This window comes from Artemia sp. Qi Xiang Cuo, chromosome 9 (assembly GCF_049724085.1).
Source record: "Artemia sp. Qi Xiang Cuo chromosome 9, ASM4972408v1, whole genome shotgun sequence".
NCBI classification, from domain to species: Eukaryota; Metazoa; Arthropoda; class Branchiopoda; order Anostraca; family Artemiidae; genus Artemia; species Artemia sp. Qi Xiang Cuo.
Genome location: NC_142802.1, coordinates 59,764,863 through 59,785,132, shown reverse-complemented (window position 1 = coordinate 59,785,132; position 20,270 = coordinate 59,764,863). Strand labels below are relative to the sequence as shown.

The 20,270-nt window shown below is 34.5% G+C and overlaps 1 protein-coding gene across 4 annotated transcripts in view; it reads left to right on the top strand.

Moving 5' to 3' along the window:
• LOC148948890 (uncharacterized) overlaps window positions 1–20,270 on the top strand; it is a 431,863-nt gene that overhangs the window by 376,299 nt on the left and 35,294 nt on the right. For all 4 annotated transcript variants that reach the window (XM_089094800.1, XM_089094801.1, XM_089094799.1 and 1 more), the window contains 2 exons: window positions 11,074–11,213; window positions 17,520–17,598. In XM_089094800.1, coding sequence (XP_088950926.1) covers window positions 11,074–11,213; window positions 17,520–17,598 — 219 coding nt within the window. The remainder of the gene's footprint in view (window positions 1–11,073; window positions 11,214–17,519; window positions 17,599–20,270) is intronic.

Below are 20,270 nucleotides of genomic sequence, written 5' to 3'. Positions count from 1 at the left end.
GGGGGGGGTGCAAAATAGATTGGTCCCAAAAAAAATAGGGGGGGGGGTGGTGCAAAATAGGTTGATCCGATAAACTTGCGTTAAGAGCAAGTTTAATAACGCAAACTTGAGTTAATTAAGTAAATTACACTACTTTAGACTACGCTAGGAGGGGGGGGGTCCCCTCGCCCCTCCCTCTGGATCCGCCTCTGCTGTGAGTATATTGGAGCGAACCTTGAAGGAAACCGAAAATTGATTTGGCGTCTTTTTTTTTACCACAGGTGCTCATATTGAGCCTCATGCAACATCAAGTTTGTTGTCTTCACTTGTTAGGGATAGAAAGCAAACTAAAATCGAAGTATTTGGGGTGTTTTACCAAGGGAATTTCCCATCATCTCCATCCCCTGGTGCAAGGGCGTATCCAGTATTTTTTTTCAGGGCGGGGGGGGGGGTTACAAAAGAACTTTTAAAAATGTATAAAAAAAATTGTTTAGGCTATATACATTTTTGTTACGTTTTGACAAGGCGATAAAAATTTCGGGGGGGGGGGGTCAAAACCCGTAACCTCCCCCCCCCCATCCTCAGGATACAGCCTTGCCTGGTGTGCATCTCGGAGTACCACTTGCTATGATACTTCCATCATAACGTGACTCTGCACTTTGCCGTGTCTCTTCCCGCCACGTCTGGAAGAGGCACCCCCTGGTATAAACGGATCTTTAAAGTGAGAAGCCCCATGCTACACAGAGCACATTGTATTTTCCCACTTCATTTGCTGATCTTAATAAAAATTTCAATTCCCTCCGAACTCACTCGATCTTAACACTCCTTTCAGCCTTTACTCATTGATTGGTGTTTGTTAAAGACCCGTTGGTTATTGTTTAATAGTTCCTGATAATATGGAATTTATAACAGATGACTATCATTTTTGCAGCTTTGATCCTTGTAACTACCCTTTATCTATTTAAGCTGCACAGATAAATGCTATGCAATTTAGTTAGATATAAATCATATAAAGCGATGATTTTTAGTTGTCCCTTTCAAAATGACAGTAAACATACGTGAATAGCTGGATTTTTCGATGAGCCTGAATATTTCTATTCTTAATATGTTGTTCTAAAAAAAATCGGACATATCTTGAATGGGTTTTTACTTTATTAGGTCGTCACTGCCATACATAGGGGTTGTATCTGACATTTTGAATAAAAAAAAAAAATTGCTATGCTGTTCTCAAAGGGAGGATTAGCAGGGCAATGTTTGTTCGACCGCACTTTGATCTTCACTGTGTACATTCAGCGGAATCAACTTAATAATTCGAACCTTCGGATTGCACTTACAACTCAAGTTATCAGAAGACAGTTTTAGAAAAAAACGGTATACTAGTATGACAGTCCTAGGTATCCAGAGTAATTTTTCTAAGAGGGGGTAGAGTAAAATAGGCAAGTTGTTTTGTCAGGGAAGTACACATTTTGAATAATTGTTCTTTCCTAATATCCAAAAAATTTATAAGGAACCTCACCAAAATTGTGCTAATGGAAAATACAAGAAATTTATAGACACACCCCAGGAATTTCGATTTTTTTGGGGGTGAGGGAGGGGGCATAGCCTAGGATTCCCACTCCCCTCCCCCTTTCTGCGCACAAATCTTGCACCAAGTTAACGTTGACCGTTTACAGAATATTCGAAATTTATAGACACGAAATCATATATATATATATATATATATATATATATATATATATATATATATATATATATATATATAGTAACAATGGGTTTATTTAAAAAAAAAAATATATATATACATCATCGATTCCCTGAAGCAATGCTTGTGCGGGAGAAAACCCACCTAATAAATCAAAAAACCAAGAAAAAAAAAAAAAAAAAAAAAAAAAAAAAAAAAACATAATTATAGCACAAATTACCGGACCCCAAAAACAACGAACCACCAAAAAAAACCCAAAAAAAATAAAATAATTATAAAAAAATTAAGCTGCAACTAAACCCACCTCAAAAACAAAACTTAAGTGGCGTGGAATAATCCATTCAAAATATACACATCAAAACAATGGTTCTTTAGCGACTTACGAAAATCCTGCAAACCCCCAACATTCCTCAAATCCTCCCAAACTAACGGAACAACATGGCGAATTGAAAACCTAGACCTAGACGTGACCATAGCTGGTCTTCGCACCAACTGAGAAGATCGTGTCAAATGATCGTGAGTAGTAGACGCAAGACCAAACATTCCTGAAAAACATGATGGTAACTCCGATGCTAAATATTTAAACATAAACAGAGCATTATAGAATACACATATTCCTGCTAACGGTAGAATTTTATACTCGCGGTAAAGATGCCTCACCGATACAGATAGGTCAATTTGATTACCATAAAGAACTCTAATTGCCATATTCTGTATTACGCAGAGCGGATGGAGGTGAGTTACGAATGTTTTCGACCAAACCATACAACAGTAAATGAGATATGGGTGAACCATAGAAAAATACAACATTCTCAGAATTTCACACGGGAAAAGATACCTAAGTTTACGCATAATACCAATATTACTAGACAATTTGCTGTTAACAGATGCAATATGGTCTTTAAAACTAAGGCTTTCATCAATTATAACACCAAGGTATCTAGTACTAGTAGATCTTACAATAGTATGTTGCCCTACTTCTATATTATTAATCCATGGATAATGTCCAGAAATTGTACCATAAATAAAAAAATTCGACTTATTATGATTCAGTTTCAATTTATTTACTCGCATCCACTTTTCAATCGAAGAAATATCTTGTTTCAATATAGTCATCAACTCATTTTCAGTTCTAGCAGCTACAGTGAAATGGGCATCATCAGCAAAACATGGTATAATTCCTTTAGTACCGTAAGTATCAAGGTCTAAAGAACAAGACACATTACTTGAAGCTCTACAAAGGTAATTAATATAAACCAAAATCAACAAAGGGCCCAAAACGGAACCCTGGGGTACTCCAATCGAAATATATTCAATTTTAGATGTAACTCCATCCATCACGACACACTGAGTCCTTCCACTAAGAAAACTAACTATGACATTTAAAAAATCACCACGCATGCCACTACTATATAGTTTTTGAACTAGTATATCATGATCAACAGAGTCAAATGCTTTAGTAATATCCAAAAATATCGAAGCTATCTTCAGACCCTTGTCTAAAGCATCATTAATAAAATTTGTTAAAAACAAAACTCCATGCTCTGTAGAATGATGACTCCTAAACCCAAACTGACCTGAACTAAAAAATTGTCTTTTCTCGAAAAAACTTACCATCCTACTATTAATCAGCTTTTCAAACACTCTAGAAATAAATGGCAGTAAATAAATCGGTCTATAATCACTAAAACAATTCTTATCCCCTCCTTTAAATATCGGGATAACATTCGCGCACTTTAGACAATCGGGAAATATTCCAGCTTTTAAACAATTATTTATCAGTCCTAAAAAATGACTATATATATATATATATATATATATATATATATATATATATATATATATATATATATATATATCCACTTTAGAGAATAAAGTTGACAGACAGATAAAAAAGAAAAAAAAAGAAAAAAAAGTAGATATGAGTGAAAACCAAATTAAATTTAGGTTTTTCCGCCAAACTCGTGTGCTGTGCCATATATATATATATATATATATATATATATATATATATATATATATATATATGGCACAGCACACGAGTTTGGCGGAAAAACCGAAATTTAATTTGGTTTTCACTCATATCTACTTTTTTTTTTTTTTTTTTTTTTTATCTGTCTGTGTCAACTTTATTCTCTAAAGTGGACGATGGCTGTTAGAAAACTATAAAAGAAATACAAATATGCAACCCTAACTGTAAGGATTGTATACCCATCTATGAGGAATTTTATGAAAAATTCTGCACTGCACAAAACTCCGGAAATTGTAGTCATGAAATTGTTCCTTTTTAGGTATCAGTTACCCCTTCTACTCCCCTCAAATTTTTCCTCTTAAGAACGTGTCAGTAATGTGCGCTTATTTTTACGACCTTGACATATTCTGTTGCTGCAGAATATCTTCTTTTTTCTATTTCCGTAGAAGTGAATCGCCAAGCATGTCTCCTGCAAGCAGACTAATATCTATTCAACAATTTTACATGCTCTATGCAATTAATACTTCCGCAACTCCAACTTTCTGTGAACAAATGCAGAAATAGGCATTTGAGATCGTTTCCTTGTTGCCCAAGAAACTCTTCCTGTACTGCAAAAGAAACTAGATAAGACTTGTATCATAGCTTTGCACGAAGGGTAGGAATTCTATATGGGGACTGTCCAAGACTCCCCCCCCCCTCCAGTAAAATTTGTAAACACTAAATTGTATGAGAGTGTGATTAGGCTCGTGAGTAAACATTTATCAGGGCGAGGGAAGCAGTTAAGTTTGAAGAGATGGAACAAACTATGTGGATTATTATGAATAAATATATTTTTGGGAAAATTGTGAAAATTTCGAGATTTTTTCGATAGGGGTTCAGGGCTGAATCCCCTTCTCTCCTATGGTTGTGCCTGAAATGAGCATAAAAGGTATGTTTTAATCTTAAGTTGTTATCAGTATATCCCATCGGAAAAATTTGAACCACCCTGTGATGAAGATGGTGAAATTTTTTAAAGAACAAAGTAGGAGGAAAATAGAGCATAAACAGAACAAAACAAATAAAAAAAATAGTACTCAGTCGTAGCCTGGGAAAATATATGAGACTGAACGAGACTGATAATAAAAAAAAATCTTCAAAAAATCGTGCACGGCGACTCAGCAGTCAGCTGCAGTCAGGGGTTTAACCAAACCATAAGGATCGACTAAGACTCAGAATGGTTATTTTAAATAAAAAAGCATGACTCAATTTGTGGAAAAGTAATATGATGATAGAAACCTGCTACTATGTCCAAGACAGAGTCCAAGGATATCACAGGATAGAGTATAATGATTGATGGGTCGAAGAGGTCTGCCCTAAAAATACACATTCATGCAGTACTCTATTTTAAAAGCTTTCGGTTTTGAAAACGGAAGGTGTCGATACAATTGAGTTCCAGTAAGTTAAAAAGGCTTTTGAAGAATCCTGCTTTTTTCTTTTTCTTTTTTTACAAAATCTTATAGTGTTTTTTATTTTATTTTTTTATTTTTTTTGTCTTCTATGCATTTTTTGTCCACCATTACTTGTATTTTATAGGATACAGACGAATTATTATAATTGATTATATATTCTTTGCATAAAAACCAAATTGATTTTTCGTAATTCCTTATATTTTTGTCCTACTTATGGACATGGCTGCATTTGGCTACTTTTTTATGGGCTGCTTTTTGTCTTCCCCTATCATACTATTTAGTAAATCCGGTCAAGGTGCTTGGTTTTTCTTTCTCAAAAAAGAAGACTTAAAAAAATGGGGTCAGAAACCCCCCAAACTTCTATTGAATTAGGAAGTTCCTTCTTGTATGTTTCCTCTGAATTAAGCAAGGAAAGCTTGTCTATAGAAAAATTCGTCTTTTGAATTGTGTTGTCAAAATTTAGCTAGTTTGACATGATATTCAGTCCCTTCGAGTGAACGTTGTCTTGGATTTCTGCCAAGAAAGACGTTTAAAATCCATTATACTTTGATAGATAGATTTATTGAACAGTTCAGCATTATATTTAAACATTAAAACCAACTAATCATCATACCCCCCCCCTCCCGCAAGGCTATATGGCCGGGAATGCAGGGAACTTAATTTCTCTTCTATTACTTTTCACTAATGATGCTTGTAGTGCTATAAACTGTGGCGTTAAGCCACTTGATAGGGCACACTTGCCAACTTTTTTCTTCTATTTTACTCTGTCTTGAGCTTCTGCTTTTGACACCTCCTCCCTGACGTCTAATCATGAGTAATTTTTTATATTTTTGTCCCTTTTTTGTTTGAGCGTTTAGGACTGTCTCTCTTCTTGCCCTTTCGTACTGTTTAGTATATTCGTTATAAGGGTCAGGTTTTTCTTACTCAAAGAAAGCTAGATTTAAAAAAAAGCATGTGCATGCATATATATTTTTGTGTAAAGAAACCGTTTTTATTGATTGCTTTTTTTTTTAATATCCTTGGAAAAAAGCAAAAACATCTTGTCTATAGAAAAGTTGGCCATTTGAAAAATGGTGTTAAAATCTAGCTAGTTTTGCATGATAGTCAATTGGCATTCCTCTTGAGTGCAGGTGCAATATCCACTAGAATTCATGCCGAGATTACAGTTTTAATATCAATTGTTTTGTTTCTTTTTTTTTGTTAAACAAAGAAAGGGAGATTTTATAAACAGCATCAGAATATGTGCCAAGAAACCCGCGGAGCTTTGTCGCGTTTGAACTTGACTCAGAGCAATTACCAACCCTGGCATTGGAGTTGTTTAATGTGTGGGATATATCCGGACATTGACTGAGAGTTCACTTTTTCATGTTTCCTGAAAGTGAAAATGGACCCATCAGAATTTTGGTTTGTACATTTATTGAATTGTTGGACATCGGGGTTTGTGATAGAAGCTACTTAAATTAAAAAATTGCAATATACTTAAATTGCAATAAATTATTGAATAAGCATAAATATTATGCTTTATTGAACATGGTTCAAACATTAAAAGGAACTTCCTGCAAAAAAATTAAAACAACCTTACAAACCCATATAATCTTTGAAGCTAACCGAGAATATTGTTATTTTATACTTCCTTAAACATAGTCGTATGTTGACTAATGGCCTGCGTAGCCACAGCCTTTTCTGGAGTTGCTCGCGCCCGGGGAAAATTTAATTACAGCGCCCCTTCTCGACTCGAATATAAGCAAAAAAGCCGAATCAAAGTGAAAAATTGGATAAAAATGAGCAATTCCCAAGCCGCCCTCCAAGCTAAATTGCCCGGGGCAACTACCCTGGTATTTCTATATTCTCCTTATGTTTAAATATTTCTATAATTTTTCATGTATTTCTTCGTGTGTTCCACGATAATTCCTACGGGGAGAAGCAGCCATGTACATTTGAGGGAAGGAGGAGCAGAGCCAAAATCTTACAGATTTTCCGTATTTTCGTTGGTTTTCAAACGAATTTCTTATTTTTGCTCTTTGGACAAAACATGACAACATAAAATTTTTATATATTGTGCAAAATCAAGAACAAAATGTACGCTCCCAAGGTATCGCCCAATAGTTCATTACTATTTGAGCAACCCATATCACCATTTTTCTGGTCCCGTAATTTCTTAAAGTGCGAAGAGCATCAAAATATCCGTAAAACGCCCCTTCATCTTAGGACTCTTGGAACTTTTAGGTCTGTTCTACCCGAAAACAACGATGTTCTAAGGTTTTTCTTTCAGTCATTTCAAAATTATGAAAATTTTTAGAGCGGCATCATATTTTCATCAGTGTTGCCACGTTGTTTCATGAAAATAAATAAGCGAAAATGATTAGTTAAAGAATGGCCTTTCGTCTGTAAAACACTAACAAACTGTTGATTCCCATGTATACGAACTGATTGAATTTTCAATGCGCTTGGCACTTTTTCAAAGATTTAATTTTTAATATCCGGGCACTTTTTATTCTAATTATCAAATAAATTGTTTTCTGCTGAACCCCCCCCCCCCAAAAAAAAAAAGAAAAAAAATCCTTTGTGCGTCCAGTGTCTATGCATTACATATTTTTCCTTCTGGTTTTAACGCTTAGTTTTGTTATTCGACACTTAAAAAGGTATTATCAAGCTATTAGTGATTTCTTGTGGCATAGTAGCATTAGTGTGAGGTTTTGTCGTATGCCCACCCGCATTTGCCACTTTCATTTCTCAATATTTTTCAGTTGACAGACTGTTCTTTTTCACTGTCTGTTCTACCCGAAAACGATGTTCTAAGGTTTTTCTTTCAGTCATTTCAAAATTATGAAAATTTTTAGAGCGGCATCATATTTTCATCAGTGTTGCCACGTTGTTTCATGAAAATAAATAAGCGAAAATGATTAGTTAAAGAATGGCCTTTCGTCTGTAAAACACTAACAAACTGTTGATTCCCATGTATACGAACTGATTGAATTTTCAATGCGCTTGGCACTTTTTCAAAGATTTAATTTTTAATATCCGGGCACTTTTTATTCTAATTATCAAATAAATTGTTTTCTGCTGAACCCCCCCCCCCCCCAAAAAAAAAAAGAAAAAAAATCCTTTGTGCGTCCAGTGTCTATGCATTACATATTTTTCCTTCTGGTTTTAACGCTTAGTTTTGTTATTCGACACTTAAAAAGGTATTATCAAGCTATTAGTGATTTCTTGTGGCATAGTAGCATTAGTGTGAGGTTTTGTCGTATGCCCACCCGCATTTGCCACTTTCATTTCTCAATATTTTTCAGTTGACAGACTGTTCTTTTTCACTGTCTCAAGTTTTTTACTGTTTTTCAGGCTGTGATTAAATTCAAATAAATTATCGCTTTGGCGCCAGTCCTCTTTTTGCAAGACAAATTCCTTTGGTTTTTGTTTCGACCGTTTTCCTTATATTTCTATTTAAAAAATTATCGATTTTTTTGTTTATTACTTCCATTAAAAAACTGTTACTTTTTTTTTACATATTTAATTCAATATAAAACAAAATGCTTTAACATGTCAACTGTCTAACGGTAATTTTAAGTCAAGTTAATTATTGTGAGGAAACCGGTTTTTTGTTTATATTCTTGATTTATGTTATAATCACTTTTATTCCATGTCAGTTTACTATGAAAATTGTATAATCGTTATATTGCTAAAATCTAAAGTTAAGTAAAGTTAATTATTATGTAAAATATGCTTTATATGTACATTATCAATTTATGTCAAATTGTCACTTTTATTCTGTGTTAGTTTATTATAAAAAATGCAATAGTAAGATAGTCCATTAAAGTAAGGAAACAATTTGAAGTTAATGCCGTATCCACGATTTTTGTTCAGAAGGGGTATTTTTGTTCGGGGGTATGCTTTTTTGTTACTTTCCTAGGAGTTAGCCATTTCTTTATTGTTGTTTTTTTTTTGGGGGGGGGGGTAAACCCTTTACACCTCCCCCTATATTTGGCCTTGTTTGAAGGTACAAATTTACTCAGTATATTAAAACCATAATAAATAAAATATTAATTAAGTAAAGTTAGTTATTGTGGAAAAGCTGGATTCCTGTGTATATTATTAATTTATGGGGTAGTATCTTTAGACCCAATTCAGTTTAAAACGTGCAATAGTCACAATTTGTTTTAAATAACTGAAATATCAGTAATTGCGCTGCCTAAGTAAAGAACGTCGTGAACACAATGTAATATTTATTTTTTGTTTGTGTTCCAGGCACGAAAACATCGTATAAAAGGATCTTTCGTATTTACTTCAGAAAGGGCACATTCAGTTTGAAATCGGAGTGGCTAGGGCCCTTTTTAATAGTTGAAAGTTATTGGAGGGCAACTAGCCCCCCCCCACGCCCATCATTCCCCCAAACACATCCAACCAAAGTTTTGACCACATCCAACCAAAGCCATTTTTTCAACGTAGTTGAAAGTTCTGGAAATTAGGTCATTGAGGATGACAAACCCCCCAGAGCCCTCAGGGCTAAGGTTGTAAGTTATGCCCTGGGGGCATATAAGGTTTTGTTGAAATCTTTGTTGTAAAAACTTCGAAAAGGGCTCATTCAATTGAAAATTCAAAGGGCTAGTGCCCTTTTTAATAGTTGAAAGTGCAAATTATGTTCTGGCCTTGGGAAGGCATAAGGTTTTGACCCCAACTTATGTTAATTTCTGCTCGTTTTGAGTTTGAATGGGTTATTTATTGTGATTTCTGTTCATTTTGGGTTTCATTTATTTATCGATATTATTTGCGGTAGTTTCACGCTTCGTAGATTATTTGATTTTATTTTTGCTCATTTTTTGTTTAATGGAGTTCTTTACTTTTCTTTGAAAAACTTATTTTGTGGAAAAAGTTTTTTCAATTAAGACAATAAAAAAGCAACAATAATAATGGGATTTTCCTTATCAGTTAAAATTTGTACGCGACAGCTTTGGAAACGCATATGGTCCAGAAGTTTAGTATCTGTGGCTTTCTTGTAAGTTAGTGGGGGGTTTATACAATGTAATATTCAACAAAGCATAGCACCTTAGCGTAAAAAAAGATGGTACTGATGCATTATATGGGCCTTTACAAGGAAACCAATCACAAAAGTCCCGCCAGACTGGTTATTTCTCAATAGCGGTCTCTTGAAATGGAATGCAAAGAGTAGTTTTCATTGCGTTTACGATATTTAAACTGTTGTTTTTTGGGGTTTAGGGGAGGAAGGTACTTAGGTTAGGTTTGGCTACATATTTAATATATGCTATGCTTTACCCCCAACCCCCCAATATGCGAATATATAGCCCAAATTTGTTTATAAACTATTATATATTCATTCTATTTTATTTTATTTCATTAGCATTAACCAAACCTGACTTTTTTAGAAAGGCCCATATAATGCACCAGTATCAAAAAGATTTTAACTCGGTAATACTCGTATCATATTACCGGAACCAGTAAATTTTCTGATAAAATTCATTCCTTGATTTGTTCTTCTCTCTTTGACTCGGAGTTGATTGCAAAATAAATATTTATGTTTGACAAGGCCTGATAAACATCATTATAAACATAGTTATATATGAATAAGTTATTTCACCTTCGCCGCTTGGTGTTATATGTTGTGTGTGCTGCTAAAGAGAAAAATTAAAAAGAGGGAAGAGTCTCGTCTCCTGGGGTTTAATGTGCCTGTTTCGTTATGTGTTTTAAGTAATTAATAATAATAATAACTTTTAATTAGATTTTATTCTGTTGCTCACTATTACAAGGTACATTGTATTCCGCTTTAACAAACAAAGTGAACTTGAAAATAATTAACATCAGGGTAAAAAATTTTCCTTCTGCTTAACAGCTAATGTGAGCTTTAAGACGATTAGTTATTATATTTTTAGCTTATATTTTGATCTTTATGTCTGAATGAAATTTGGCAAAGATTTTAAATTTGCATGTTATGGAAATACAACCAGATTTTCTTTTTTTAGCAGAGAAATGAGGCTCCTCAAACATCCCCTGGTTTCAGCAGTCCAATAAGTGGTAGTCCTGGTGGCAATAATCAGATCTCACCTAATCCCTCGAGGCCCATTTACTCTCCACATGATCAGGGAACTAACTTTAATCCAAGGTATGTGTATATTTTTCTACGCTGAACGCCAATGATAAATGGCATTTGTATTTCCCAAATTACCCTGAAACCTTTGGTTGTCACAAAAAAGAAACTTTCGAAAGCTGTTGTGCTGCCTTATGCCAAAACCGTGTATACACATGTATGTATACTTGACGCAAAAAGCCCTGCAGGGTCATGGTCACAAATAACAAAAAGGAAAAAAGAAAGAAAACAACATACAAAAACAATTAAATGAATAAATTAAGCAGTTGAGCAAAACTGTTAAAAAACGAAAAAGCAACATAAAAAATGATTAAAAAACAAAAATAAAAGACAAATGAATAGTAGAACGCCCTCTCGGGTGATGCCTACAGAAAAAACGCCAGATTCCGAATGCGTATAGAACACCCGTTTCCTAAAAATTTTACACCAACAACTTTTCCCCGTCATCCACTCCAAAAACTTCTTTTTTCAAATCCCTTACACACTTCCCCAAAAAATGTTAAAATGTTCCTCCAACTCTCCACATATCGGACAACTCTAAGGATCATTCTTCATTCTATCTTGAGGATCCCATCTCAATACCATCAACCCGCGTGCAAATTCAATCTTCATTCATCTAAACCTCAACTCAATTGAACCCTTGTAACTGGTAAGGTTAGGTTGTGGGATTGAGTTTAGTGGCATGGAAATTGTGTTAAACGGGGATTGAATTGAATGGAGTCGAACTACACGCACACTGTTAAGGATGGACGTTCAGTGGCGGGTCCGGGGGGGGGGGCGCCTCCCTAACGTCGTCTAAAGTACTGTAATTTACTTAATTAATGCAAGTTTGCGTTAATTAAACTTGCTCCTAACGCAAGTTAGGATCAACCAATTTTGCGCTCTCCCCCCTAAAAAAGGTCCTGGATTCGCCCCTGTGGACGTGCCCTAATCTCGACACGGTGGGGCAGATGGAATACTCGGATTTGTTCTGCTTTGCTTTTTATTACATGACATACTATCTACAGGGTAGAAGTAAATTTCAATGGTTTATCTCAGTCAAAATCTAGTACGGACAAAATTAATTACAAGACCTAGTATGTAGCCTATGTCCAGAATAAATCGAAGGGGAAAAAAGAGGACGAAAATGGACTTGATAGAGCCAATGGACGGAATTCTATATCTTCATCTATTTCTCCTGTTTAAACAATGAAAAGTATCGCAAATTTCTTCAAGTATCGCAAATTCAAGTATCGCAATTTCAGTATCGCAATTTCAGTATCGCAATTTCAAGTATCGCAATTTCAATATCGCAATTTCAATATCGCAATTTCAGTATCGCAATTTCAGTATCGCAATTTCAAGTATCAAGTTTCAAGTATCGCAATTTCAAGTATCGCAATTTCAATTCAAGTATCGCAAATTCAAGTATCGCAAAACGAGTATCGCAAATTCATGTATCGCAATTTCAGTATCGCAATTTCAAGTATCGCAAATTCAAGTGTCGCAATTTCAGTATCGCAATTTCAATTCAAGTATCGCAAATTCAAGTATCGGAAAACAAGTATCGCAAATTCAAGTGTCGCAATTTCAGTATCGCAAATTCAAGTATCGCAATTTCAGTATCGCAATTTCAATATCGCAATTTCAAGTATCAAATTTCAAGTATCGCAAATTCAAGTATCGCAAATTCAAGTATCGCAAATTCAAGTATCGCAAATTCAAGTATCGCAAAAGTATCGCAAATTTCTCGAAAAATGAAAACAAAATTCAAGTATCGCAAATTCAAGTATCGCAAAACAAGTATCGCAAATTCAAGTATCGCAAAAGTATCGCAAATTTCTCGAAAAATGAAAACCATAAAATTAAGGGCAAGTTGCCATCAATCCATGGCTAACTGGAGAAAAGCCAAGACATAGAGTCTGAGTGAGAGGCATAGGTTGCATAAACCTTTTCCAGGAATGTATAGAAATGATGCCATTTTCACTTGTTGAAAGATAGTCTATATCTGACTATAGGATAGCTGAGCTGTTCTTTACTTTTGGATTAGAGCCCAATAACAGTTACTATTCCTGAATCAGCCTCAAATGGTGATTCTTCCTCATTTGCCATTTTTTTTATAATGTTTTTAAATTTTTGGCTACTATGGACTAGAGTTCGTTCTTGACTAGGATTCGTCGGACGCCGCAACCATGATCGATTGTATAATAAGAACAAATGATTAAATGTATTTTCGCTTGCAAAACATTCTATATGTCAGTAATAGACGTAAAATAAAAACGAAAAGGATAAAGGAGTAGAGAAAAGCGCAACTCTTCACAAGTTTCTTTTTTTCACTTTAAATCATTCACATAATACCGAAGCATACACTAAATAAAATAAATGCCAATACATGGAGATTAAACAGACTAAATCTGTGTCAGTTATTCTTAGTTCGAATTACTTAGTCATGCTTGGCTGAAATACGGCATTGTTGCGCTAGAGGCTAATGATGAAGGGATTATTTAGATTTATAATTACTTACAAAAGTGGTAGGTGTTTTGAAGCCCGTATAGGCTGGTGGTATTTCTCCGATGAGACATTAATAAAAGAATTTATTTTTAAACCATATTTAGAGTAAAGCGAGCGGAGTGAATCACACACAGAAAAAAAAGACACAAAGCAAAACAAATATCGCAAAAGAACTGAATTAAATAACACTATAAAACAAAAGAAATACAAAGGCACTAACAAGTATTTAATTCAAATATAATGTAAATAAAAATAAAATTATGTATAAAATAAAATTAAAACATTTAAATGTAGAATATTTTAAGCATTTTGGACAATAAATCAGTTACTACTACTAGTATTACTACTAACAACTCACCGCAGCACCAAGCTGTCTTAGGCCAACACAGCTATGCACGCTCCCATTCCATCCCAATCCATTCAAAGCCTCCCTCTTTACACCCTCCCAGGAAGTTCCCATTTCCTTCGAATCTTTTTTTATGATATCCTCCCACCCTAACCGCGGACGACCTGCTTCACGTTTAGCTCGAGACGGTTGGCTGAAAAGGACATTCTTCAGCAATCTATCATCCCTTCATCCGCAGAACGTGCCCTAGCCATCTCAACCTTTCTCTCGTTTAAGCCCAAGAAAGCGGGATTGAACCGCACTTTTCGTACAGCATACTGTTTGAAATACGGTCAGTCAGCTGGGTACCGAGAACATAAAAAATTAAATCATATCCAATCTAAATTTTATATAATAAACTAGACATGAGTGCTTCATGCTTGTTTCAGTGCCAGGTCTGTATCAGAACAAGCGTATTGGAGGGTGACATGGACCTAATCGTAGATAAGCTTCTTCCTTTTAACTTCAATGTAACTTTTATGCAAAATCAATATATCCATCACACAAAACCTGCAAATAATCTGTCGGTTTTTCTGCCACCCAATTAGATACAATGAATATTTTTAATATCAATATTTATAGTCCATAAATATACAAAACTCGTATAATAAAACAACAAGGAAAAAAATTAAGAAAAAAATAATAAATAAAGAGGGTGAAGCAGGTTGTCCGCGGTTGGGGTGGTAGGATGTCATAAAGAAAGATTTAAGAAAGTGGGAACTTCCTGGGAGGGTGTGAAAAGGGAGGCTTTGAATAGATTGGGTTGAAAGGGGAGCGTGCATAGCTGCGTTGGCCTCAGACGGCTTGGTGCTGCGGTGAATTGTTAGTAGTAGTAGTTGACTTTTTCATGTCAACTACATGAGTTGTTAGTAGAAGCAGTGGTAGATTTCCAGCCAGTGAATGTCACCATGCCTGAAAATCACCCTTGTTTTACTTGTTTGTATGTTTTTTTTTTCTTAGTTTTTTTTTTTTATCATATTTCATGTAGCCTATAGCCAGTATAACCCCAGAAAGTATCTATATACCAAACTCTTGTATCCCACATATCAATAGCAGTCAAAAATGAGCGCAAACCTGACTGAGAAAGAACAGAAAAGAACAACTCATTGAATAAAAATCTTGCCGAGCTGTCTTGATATTACTTTCTTTTCATTTTGTATGGACTTTCTTATGCCGGTGTGTTTTTCTTTTGTTTGAAATATGCTCTTATTAACTTTGTCTGCCAGATTTTTTTTTTTGTCAATGTTGTGTTAGGTTTGGGTTGTTCTCCGTGGCGTTAAACAATCATATAAGCTGTGCCTACTTTACTTTTTAGTAGTTGTGCAAAGAGTAGGAAAAACAACTCTTAATGAGTTAATTCACTTCAAATCATTCACATAATACCAAAATATACATTAAATGAAATAAATACCTATAACTAGAGGTCAAGTAGCGTGAGTCTTAGCAATCCTTAGTTCTAATCTAACTCTATCTAGCTATTATATTACTCCCTTATAGGGCAGTAATAAAGGCCAATGGACTGGTTTGACACTTATTCAGAGAATTACGTTCTAATAAAAGATAAAATTTATTATGAAAAATAACTATTACAATCAGTGGCGTCAATTCGTGGAAACTTAGGAGGGATAAAACGTATTTTTCAAAAGAAGACCTTAGAAGAAATGTACTATCAGGAAAAGACAAAAAAAAAAAACAAGTCATTTTTCAATAAAAATACCATAAGTGGAGTATTTTGCAAAATCGGGAAGGGGCAGAGAGAAATGCTCCCTGGCCCTCGCCCTCCAATTGACCCCGTTGATTAGACTTGATTGTCGTGTCTGTACAATTCAACGATTAAATTGATTCAACTTGTCGTGTCTGCAGTTATTAGTAAAAAAAAAAAGAGGTACTAACAAAACGAATTTAAAAGGCAAAATAGACCTAAATTGCATTTTTGGGAGAAGCCATTTTTACGTGTCTATTTTTGAACAAGATTAAGTTCAAATAAATAATCACCTGATAAAAGAGAACTAAGAAAAGGGCATTGCGAACTGTAATAAATTCCAAAATAGTAAAGTTAAAATATAAGAAGGTTCAAAATATGAAAATGGGTAGAAAAAAGTAAACATTACAAGGAACTGTAGTCTACTCTTATTACTAAAGGTTGGCACTAAAGTATGTATAAAACTAGACATTTACAGCCTATATATAGGGGCACACTAGTCCGACCCTTAAGGATGTGTGGGGAAAAAAGTGGAGAAAATGGACATTTCGAAGCCCCTATTTATCCATTTCACAAGAACGGAGGTCTTCTAAGGAATCTCAGTGAGTAAAGGGTGGGGCTCCCCCTTTTCCTGTGTGCTTGTATCTGTGGCCGTTGCAAGCCAAAAAAAGAAATGTTTACAAAAATGGTAACTGACCTGAAAAGTTCAAAAGAAACCAGATAGAGAGCTCAAGTCGGAAGGGAGCGAATTGAGAATCATCCAAACACTTCACCCTGGGAAAGCTAAATTGTCCAGCTACATACGGGCGTTTGGAAGTTTTTCTTCTTCTATGGAAGTTCTTGAAATAGGTGTTCCAGTGGAATGCTTCGTAAACCTTGCTTTTACTATCTTGTAAAATTTTAGAAAATATGAGTCATTTCATGATCCATACGAATGGGAGAAGACCGAAGTTGAATTAAAGAATAATTTTAACTTAAATTTAACCAAGTTTTGAAACGTGCAATGTAATGCGGGGGGTGAATTTACAACAATAACGACTCGTGACTATAATCGTCAGGTATGTTCCTTGATAAAGAAGATTAATTGTATTATACAATCTTAAGTCGTTTAATTATAGGAATAAGTTGTGTTGAAAGTTTTATCAATCATCGACAAAAAGTATGGAGCCTTTCTCTACACTTTATATATATATATATATATATATATATATATATATATATATATATATATATATATATATATATATATATATATATATATATATATATATATATATATATATATATATATATATATTAAATTGAAATCAAGTATTTTGCAGTAGACATCAAGTCATGGCTAATTGTAGAAAAAGCCAAGACAGATAGTAAGAGTAATTGAGTGGCAAATCTGGGATAACCCCTTTTTGGGATTGTATAAATATGATAGTATAAGTGTAGGATTGTATAAATGTAGATGTTATTGGGTTGTACAATGTTTACATATGAGTCTTCATAAGTAGTGAATAGAACTCTATAAAAAAAATTGGGTTTTTCTTGATACTACCGTAAGTAGTTTGTGTTTCAATGTTAATTTTTTTATTGTTGTTGCTCTGCTGACCATAATTGTTTTGTAATATCTCATATTTCCTTTTGTTTATTTGTCTGTTTTTATCTTTCTTTCTATCCTTACCAAGTTTATTGTTTTACCAATTTACCAGTTTTGTTTACTTTATTCGCTTTCCTTTTCTTTTTTTGGTACCAGTGTTGGGATCGGCGCTGCACGCTCATCACCTCTCGGAACCCTGGGGTCTTTTCAGCAAGGAACCATAAGGGTATCCCAAGTATGTGTTTCGCCCTTTTTTTTTAATACCAATCTTAAAATACCTTATTTTTGCTTTTACGTATGCTATTGAGTTGCATAATTGTATAAATATGATAAATTAAGGTCATATACTACAGCGCTTAAAGCGATTCACAATAGGATTTTAATTAAACGAAAATTCAGCTTGTGCTGTTTGGATTCAGTTGGATTTAAACCCGTCACAGCAGAGGTTCAGCTTGAATTCAGAGCTAAACTTAACTCAAGTTTCGTTGAGCTGAACTAGGTTAAGTCTGAAAATCGGAATACTAATGACGTAAAAATACAGGATATTTAAAAAATACATAATGAAATGTTTCCGAAACAAAGGTGATTTCAAACTTTTCCTTCTTGAATTCTGGAGATTCCTCACCTCTTCCCTTTCCCGCAACAAATTTTTTGGTTGTCGATAATTTCCAGTGGAGCGAGCTATAGAGATAAGAAACATGGAGATCAAATTGGAAATGGTGCAAAATTATGGAATAAATGCTCCTTATTTGGCTAACTATTGAGCCAAGAATGGCTAACTTTGTTTTTTTCATAATAAATTTCGCTCTTGGGACTACTAGATCTGCCAGAACAGTTCTGTGAAAAAACAATTTCCTGTAATTCAAAAGAGTTTTCTGGTGGATGAAGGGGTCTTCTACCGTTAGGTTTTTTCAGAACCATGCATTAATTATGCTAACAATAGGATTAAACATGCTAATAGATTTGTTTCTACATTTATAAACTCAATGCGCCCTAACCAAATTTCAATTGATTTGAACGTGGTTGAGTTTTCTTAAAAAATTCACTGATTGGCTAGTATCTTTGAATTTTGACAGAAAAATGATGGGTAAAGTTATGGATAATGGGCTTTTTATTACCTTAGAAAGTAGTTGAACTATGTGAATTAAACTTTCAGGAATAGCTTAGAACGTAAACTTTGCATCGGCAAGGTCTTTTTTCAAGTATCTGCCTCCAAGTGTTTATGACCTGGAGCAAGAGTTGTGATATCACCGTGGAACTTACAGAAATAGACCTATTGCATAAATAGATGCATTGGAGTGTTTTGTTACTCACTCCTTTGCAAAATCCTAAAAAAACTAAGTAATCGGATTAACGACGCTTCTTGACTACTGAAGCACCTGCATCGGCCCTGCAGTGCGTTGCTGTAGCCGGGTTAGATCTCTGGGTCTCGTATTACTAAGCTAAAATCAGGTGCGCCACCACGGGGCTAAGAATGTCCAATTCTGACTTATAGGATTTTAATGAATTCGGAAATGTTTCTTGAATTTAAAAATCCCAAGTTTTAAAGAATTCGAAACATCTCAATATGGGATTCAATCTCACTCTAATCATTGGAATTTTGCCTAAAATCTAAAGTCAAATAAAAATAGTCTCAAAGCAAAATTAAGGAAAAATATATTTTTTTCCCGAAGCCAAGACCTGTTTAGGATATAAAGATCCTCCAGAGCCATTGACTGTGGCCATGACTGACCAGATACACGTAGGGCGTCAAATCGACGTTTCAGTTTATGGGTCCTTTTTTTACAAAGACAGGCCTGTCATCCAACCTTACGGTGGTGGAGATCAGACCCTGGACCTAATAATATCAAGCAGAGCATCAATCGACTACTCTACCACGGGATAAACCTGTATAAAACTATCTTTCAGGCACTTACACTTATTTGGAATAGTAAGAGACGATTCTTTACTTTGGAATAGTAAAGAATCGGACAGCTAAGTAACTCCTGTATATGCTATGGTTTGTTCTTTACTAGGTTTCAAATATCTCAACAGTTTTGATACCGAAGATCGAGAAATCGTTAATCGACAAACCTGTATAAAACTATCTTTCAGGCACTTACACTTATTTGGAATAGTAAGAGACGATTCTTTACTTTGGAATAGTAAAGAATCGGACAGCTAAGTAACTCCTGTATATGCTATGGTTTGTTCTTTACTAGGTTTCAAATATCTCAACAGTTTTGATACCGAAGATCGAGAAATCGTTAATCGACAAACCTGTATAAAACTGTCTTTCAGTCACACTTCTCGGCCTTAGATATAAAAAAAAAGTTGATATAGGAGCTTGAAAAATTCTTTTTGGATATAATTTATGCTGGTAAATTTATTTCTGAAAGCTTTGTTGACTCAGTTGAAAATTTAAGTAAATATGGGATTGGGGTGAGTAACGTTAGCTAATGTCGAGTTTTGTATCGGCTGAATCTCGGTGTTAGTAAAATCTCATTGTGGCTAGACGTACAATACATTAGATTTTAGTTCATTCATAGCTTATTTGTGCTTTTTTTTTTCTACTGTGGCATGGTTACTGGCACACTAGTTTCTTCGACGAATTAACTTCAAATTAATTAATTGATTTTTTTTTATAACCGGCACAATACAGATGTAAATAAGGTTTGAGTAAAACTAAGGGAGGAGGGTGGACAATGCCGGTGGAAGGTAAAGAAGAAAAAAAAATAATTTCTTAGGTTTCTATTTGAATTACCATTCTTAAGAATATGGAAAATCCATTAATTACTAATGAAAGCGGCCTAAATATCGGCTTTTTATAGGAATAAATAAAAACAGTTCAGAAATTGGCAGTAGCTCAATGGAACCTCTATTTTCTTATTTAAGAGACAACTGCTCTTAATTACACCATTGCAAACA